Source organism: Lactuca sativa, chromosome 9 (genome assembly GCF_002870075.4).
Source record: "Lactuca sativa cultivar Salinas chromosome 9, Lsat_Salinas_v11, whole genome shotgun sequence".
Taxonomy (NCBI): Eukaryota; Viridiplantae; Streptophyta; class Magnoliopsida; order Asterales; family Asteraceae; genus Lactuca; species Lactuca sativa.
The window spans coordinates 130,939,802-130,946,879 of NC_056631.2; the positions used below are offsets into that span (position 1 = coordinate 130,939,802).

Below are 7,078 nucleotides of genomic sequence, written 5' to 3' on the forward strand. Positions count from 1 at the left end.
AAGTTCTGCTCGACTCTAGTCTCACCCTCTTCAAACCGAACAAGTGAGTTCATACCCCTACTTTTCAAGTCTTTTCATGTTTTAGGGGGGAATACAAGTACAATACAAGAAAACGTATCGTTTTATATAAATATAAATACAACATCTATCTTGTTATTATCCAATACCAACACCTTACTTTACGTATAAAGTTTAGTATTTCACCAAGTTATTTTCACCAAATGGAACACATTTTCTGAAAAACTATAATGGGTATAGTTTTGCGAGTTATTCATTCATTCTTACGTATACATCTTTAAAACGAAATACTTTCACCTAAAGTGTAACAAAGACTTTCTTATCGTAAATCTATTTATACTAAGTGATGTGAGATATTCAACTTCAACGTACTCTTAAGTATGCATTTCAAGTCCTGCATTATAAGCCATAATCTCTTAGAGGGAGAGCGTGATACTTGTGTATAGATCTATACGGGATTGACAATCCCACACCTAAACTGTTAGCTACAGTTAGACCGGCAAGTCTGGGGTGACAAATATCATAACACTACAACACCTGAAGAATGTTGTTGCAAGCAGTCTGTGTTAATAGTATGGTTATAAGGCTCACACGAAAGTATAAAAACAAGCTTGATTTACGAGACTCATATATGCATTCAGTATTTACATTATTTTGAGTACAATATTTATCTTTAACATTTAAGTACGAAAGATACTAACGCCCTCCAACTATGGGAACTTTTCAAACTATATGGGGGAAAATATTGGATTTTCTGGAAACTACGTTCATCTATTTTCTTCCAAAAAGACATACTTTTTCAGTACAAAAACACTTATGAACTCACCAACTTTATTGTTGACACTTTTTCGAAACCACTTGTATTTCTCAGGGAATCAGTAATACAGGTAACTACCAGCTTTTGAAGAAGGAACAGTAAGGCGTTTATTATCAAACATTTTAAATCATCATATTGTAATATTCTTTTGGAATCATGTATAACGCAACAATGTACGTTTTTATTATATATGTGATGGTTGTGTCACTTTCTTTACAATATTCAATTGTTATGGTACTACGTGAAGTCATCCACCCCCGAATGTTTCCGCCATTCTGGTTTGGGGGTGTGACAGTCCAGAGAGCCGAGAATATGAAGCTTTAGTAGAGTAAACCTTGGGGTTTGAAGTTAGGAAGCATTTATGGGATTTTTATGGTATATATAGTTACTTTCATCTTACACATAGATATGAAGTATTTTATATAAATTACGTGCTATGTGTGCATATTATTTGAATACTTGTTGTCTATGCTGGATGAACGATTTTATACATGTTTTAAAAGATTTAAACAGTATATTTATTTTATATCTACAAATATGTTGCGGATGAAACATGGGTAGATGAAATAGTTGGCGTGTGATGAAATAAAACGATGAGAGATAGGTGATGATAGAAAGGTGATGATAATTAGGTAAATAGATGATGATGAATAGGTGATATAGGATGAAAGGAGATACCATAACCTTAACCGAAAATGTGGCGATGTAGTCATCTACCAGAGTATAGATGGCGACCACGGACTATTCTAGACAACCTAGTGGAAACACCAACAGACCCATAACCTGTATGTGATGAATTACAAGTTCAGGCGATGTTGTAACTACGCATTCATGCGATGATACTCTAATCCTTTACTATGAATTACGAGTTCAGACGATGTTGTAACTACGTATTCATGGGATGTCACAAATTTCGCATGCCAAACCAATGGTCATAATTCACATCAGTGAGAATAGTTCATTTTTTTGTAAAACCAAAATCAGATTGGAAATTTTGATTTTTTATTTTGGAAAATGTCAAACCATTGCTTTTTTATTTCGGTTTCGGTTTTTTATTTTTTTTAATATATTTTCAGGGTTTTGTTATTTTTTTATTTTATAGATTTCTTCATCAACAAATGCTGCTACAATTAAACAAAAATAAATAATTTGCTAAAACATAATACAATAGAAAGTTTGTTCACATTTAGTCATTGAACTTTTTAGAGGGAAACGAACTTTCGATTTTGTTCACATTTAGTCACTAAATTTTTATTTATTATCTATTTGTCATTGAACTATTGAAACTGTTCACATTTTACCCTTATGACCGGTAACAGCCGGTCATAAGGGTAAAATGTGAACAGTTTCAATAGTTCAATGGCAAATAGATAATGAAAAAAAGTTTAGTGAATTTGTTACCGGTCATAAGGGTAAAATGTGAACAGTTTCAATAGTTCAATGACAAATAAATAATGAAAAAAAGTTTAGTGACTAAATGTGAAAAAAGTTGAAAGTTCGTTACCCTTTCAAGTCATTATCCCAAAAAAACTGTTCCACCATTTTACTATGCGATTGGACTTGGTCTAAGAGGCTATATAAAATAATTTCGCACAAACATATTTATTAAATAAAAAATAGAGTTTAAAATTGATCAACATTTAATTAATATATATGATAATAAATTTTTGCTAAAAATAAATTAATAGAAAATTGATTTGTCAAAATTAAAAGACAATAAATGGGATAAATAACAAATCATTATCGATAATTTAAAAGTGAGAAAAATGACTTATCAAGGGAATTGACTTTTCGTTTTATTCACCTTTAGACAATTTTTGTTTTTTTTTTTTTACACATTTGACCATTTAACTTGTTAAATATATTCACATATTTAACAAGTTAAATGATAGAAATGTATATGAAATAAAAAGTTTAAATGTGAACAAAATAAAAAAGAAAATGATTACCCCTGTAAATCATTTTCCTAGAAAATATTGGATTATAATTCTTTTAACATAGAGTAGATATGTACTTGTATTTTTAAACCTAAAACAACAACGCAACATACTTTTAGACCAAAACAATATACTTTTACTTTACTAAAAACAACATACTTTTGTTTTTAACAAACATGTAGTATTAGACATATTTTAATGGTAAATGATATTGAGCATGTTTGGCATAAAACGTTTGAAAGCTTCTAACTTCTAACGTTTAACAACATACTCAGTTTTAAACAAAAAACTTTGTTTTGCACTACAAGCTTTAAGTGTTTAGTTTAAATAAAACACCACAAATCTAAAAGCTATCTTACGTAGCGTTAAACGCTACCAGCTATTTTTATCAAACACACCATTGTGTGTGCATTGTATATTTTTTTAAAAGATTACATGTTTTCAAAAAGAAAAAAAAATGACCACATCCCATAATCTTGGTATAATGGATGAAAAATGTCCTTGATAAGACAAAATAAAATAAAAGTATTTTCCATTTTGTTAAAGAAAATACATTTAACAAAAGAGAAGATTGAGGTAAAATGTATGTGTGAAAAATACACAAGAAAAATAGTTGTGAGTTGGGTGGTTACTACAAAATTAAAATTAATTTGATTCTTCAAAGGACATAGAAAATTGCAATCAGTCCATGACCAAAATACAAAGGCAGACAAGTTACTTATACCAATAATAATCATCCTAACCTTGCTTCCCTTCGTAATACCTGCACCGAAAAACACTTTTTAGCATCCAAGATGTCGCAACCAAAAGTGTTGACTACATTGCTATTATTATTATTATTATTATTATTATTATTATTATGGTTGCATGTCAATAAAAAATATGGTTACCGACTACAATGGGTAAAAATATTTGAGAAAGAAACACATGGAACAGAAATTGAAGTAAAAAGAGAATAAATGTATTCATGATGTTACCTCCTCGGCAAATTTTATCAAAATGGTTGTCCGGGGGAGTTGTTGACCATCCACCGGAACAAAATGAGCAGTCACAACAGCCGGGAAACCTGCATTGTCTAAAACGCCCTTCAAAGTGAAACAACAACAACACCACCCGTCAAGTTTCCAATTCCAAACATGGAAATATTGCATTTATAGCCAATTCTAACACATACATACATACATACATACCCTGACTATCCCAGCAACGAAAGCACCACAGTTAAAAGACCCCATGTCTTTGGGTACCGAAATAAATCTATAACTCAAAAACACAGAGGTATAAATAACTAGACTAGACAGAAATATATATATATATATATATATATATATATATATATATATATATATATATATATATATATATATATATATAGCAAAAAATAAGTGTGCATATAACTGTATATGTAGGTAGCGTACCTATTGACCAGGAGCTCCTTTTCACTAATCATATATTCATCTTCATGTTCAGTACCTTTCTCAAGAGAGTCCGCTACCTATTTATTGTGTTGTTGGTTTGGAGTAAGACAGTCGAAACTCAAACTTGAAAACACAAAATCTTCACTCTGTTTGTGTGTGTTTGGGACACAGACTCAATATTGATCTCTTGACTAAGCAGAAGGCATTAATTAAGCCTACAAACCTTCACCTGTCTAGTCTAGTCCAATCCTCCAGTCTTGTCTCATGTAACAAATGTAGAATTAGGAAACAACTTTTGTATACCATAGGGGCATATTTGGAAAGTACCAAACAAAATTTAAAAAAAAAAAAAAAAAAAAAAAAACCTTCAGGACATCTAGTATATTATTACCTTTCCAAATAGCACCTTCCATACTGTGCTATGCACGAAAGATAAAATTCCCAACAAACGTGTCTCTCTTCTGTTACCCTGAGAGACATTAAAACAAGAATTCAAAATAAATCGTGTTGCTGCCATCTATTATTAACTAAAAAAAAAACCTGGAAATACACACATAAAATAATTTTATTGATTATAGAATAATTAATTCATCAACTGCCAAGAAGATGAATTTTTTACCTTTTCCCTATGGCAAAGTAATTCCAGAACTCGTACTCCAACAGCATAACCAGCATCCTCCAATCTGATCCAACATCAGATGAGAATTATGTTACAAAACATTCATAACTCAAACTTATTAATTAATTATTATTAGCTCACATGTAGTATATAAACATTTCTTTTCTTTGTACTTTGTAGTTGAACAAGTCATAACAAATGACTAACAAGATTCTATGATCAATGTAACTACATTCTAGTTTATACATACATCCCTTAAATGCTTGCTTATTTATCATATATTTGTACTTGCAAATCAAGTATTTTGGAAGAAGCTGAAGTGAACAACTGAGCAAACATGAATCGGGAAATATGAGCATCAACAGATCAACTCGATAAGGAAACAAGTGATGGGGTTATCGAAAACAACTAAAAGATTAATATATATATATATATATATATATATATATATATATATATATATATATATATATATATATATATATATATATATATATATATATAAGTAATTACAAAATCCATGTTAAATTAGATGTTAAGTGTACTACATCCTAGGATCAAAGTCAAAATGTAGCTCTTGTTTTCTCAAAGAGAGGGATTTCAAAATACCACAAATACTAAATCTTTTTTGTTTATGCTGCATGTCAAAAATCTAATTCTACCAGCTGAAATTATTTACTATTTTAATAGGTTTAACTAAAAACAGCATGTGGTTACCTCCTTTCTAGTTCCCCAATGTTGTCAACCTGAGTTTGGTTGTACTGAACAAGCTCTGAGAATAAGTAAGCAAATCCACTTAAAGTGACCTGCATATTGTAATACAGAACTGTACAGCCCCTCAACATATATACTTTGACTTTCTAGGTCAAATCTGTTGCATTCCAACTTCAAAACTGGAAGAATTTGTAAGCCTTTGCGATAAAGATGAAATATCCATGTTCAAACTTTGTAACAAGCAACTCAAATACAGTAACACCGGTATTTAATTTATCTCACAAATACTTTATCAATTTTGCATTAAAAAACGCGATTCAAAGTTCCGATGTATATCTTTCCTTTTAACTAAGACAAATAATCAGAAAAAGGTACGCCCAGATTTGTCCAGAAGTTCTACCGTTTGGGCAACAGAAAGTAAAAGTTATTTTTCTGATCAGTTCCCAATTTCCCCTTTTGGAATTTCTCTGAGAATCCTAAACGCGCTGAATTGCATAGGGATCGCTGTCGGAATATTGAATTTTGGGATCTTAGTTAACAGAAAGAAATTGGGTGGATCGATCAAATCTTACCTCTTGTCTGCCTTTACTAAGGGGTTTATCCAGAACATTCGTGTACTGCTTAATCTTCCCTACTCCGATCATCTTCGCTGTTATCCTCTCAGTAGCCGAGCAAGAGTAACGAATTTAATGGCGATATGCTCCCTCCTCGGTTTACCTGAAGTCCAAACCTTCCTTCACTATGCCCTGAGTCCCTTAGAACTATCACACCCAAAAATTTGTCACATGCAATGTCATTGCACCGATGATGGTTACTCCAGTGTTAAAATGGGGCTATTACTAAACTACCAAAGGAGAGGAAATTAACAATTTTTAAAAATTAGGTATTGTCCCAAATTAGCTCAAAGTAGTGATTTATATTTGTCTATTTCCTGTTTTGTATAAATTTTTTTGTTTTTTTTTTTTTATTTTCAAGATAACAAAATAGTAGTTATTTATATTTGTTTATTGTTTCGTGTTTTGTATAAAATTTTTTTTTTCATTTTCAAGATACAAAATCGTAGGTTTTGCTATAACCTACGATTTGCACTGTATAAAATACGGTTTCTCAAACCGTAGCCTATGATTTTAGGAAAAAATATGTTTTTTTTTATTTAAAGTTATGGTTTTGCGATATAATCTACGGTTTTGTCAAAAAAAAAAAACTACGGTTTTAATTTTTTTCATCTTTTTCTTTTTTAAATAGAGAGTATTTTTTGAGAATTATTTTGATTAAAAAGATTGTTTATAAAATGAAGAGTTGTTTTTTGACAATTATTTTGTTAATTTTTTTTGTAAAATATAAAATATTTGTTAACAATTAAAGGGCTAGCGGCGCAACTTGTTACCCGTTTGCCTTCAATCGATATGTATTGAATTCAAGTGTTATTAATTAAAATCGAAATATTTTAAACAATATATATATATATATATATATATATATATATATATATATATATATATATATATATATATATATATATATATATATATATTGCTAAAATGTAAATTACATT

At 30.1% G+C, this 7,078-nt stretch overlaps 1 protein-coding gene across 3 annotated transcripts; it reads right to left on the bottom strand.

Moving 5' to 3' along the window:
• Nucleotides 1–3,343: 3,343 nt before the first annotated feature.
• LOC111875877 (uncharacterized) lies at nucleotides 3,344–6,371 on the bottom strand. Of its 3 annotated transcripts, none has more exons than XM_023872405.3 (8): nucleotides 6,096–6,371; nucleotides 5,527–5,615; nucleotides 4,810–4,873; nucleotides 4,582–4,659; nucleotides 4,191–4,267; nucleotides 3,963–4,029; nucleotides 3,750–3,857; nucleotides 3,344–3,535 (listed from the first exon to the last, which is right to left on the bottom strand). In XM_023872405.3, exons 1-8 carry the CDS (start codon nucleotides 6,165–6,167, stop codon nucleotides 3,506–3,508), a joined length of 585 nt encoding a protein of 194 aa, XP_023728173.1. In that variant the 5' UTR covers nucleotides 6,168–6,371; the 3' UTR covers nucleotides 3,344–3,505. The 3 variants fall into 3 exon arrangements, with proteins under 3 accessions (XP_023728173.1, XP_042754054.1, XP_042754053.1); XM_042898120.2 differs by having other exon boundaries at nucleotides 5,527–6,008; XM_042898119.2 differs by having other exon boundaries at nucleotides 5,527–6,027.
• Between the last annotated feature and the right edge of the window lie 707 nt (nucleotides 6,372–7,078).

Excerpts from the sequence above, each read along its gene's own strand:
- LOC111875877 (XM_023872405.3), bottom strand. The coding sequence starts at position 6,167 with ATGATCGGAGTAGGGAAGATTAAGCAGTACACGAATGTTCTGGATAAA. Across the intron at positions 5,616-6,095 it reads TTAGTAAAGGCAGACAAGAG|GTCACTTTAAGTGGATTTGC; the intron begins GTAAGATTTGAT and ends TACAATATGCAG. Across the intron at positions 4,874-5,526 it reads ATTGGGGAACTAGAAAGGAG|ATTGGAGGATGCTGGTTATG; the intron begins GTAACCACATGC and ends ATGTTGGATCAG.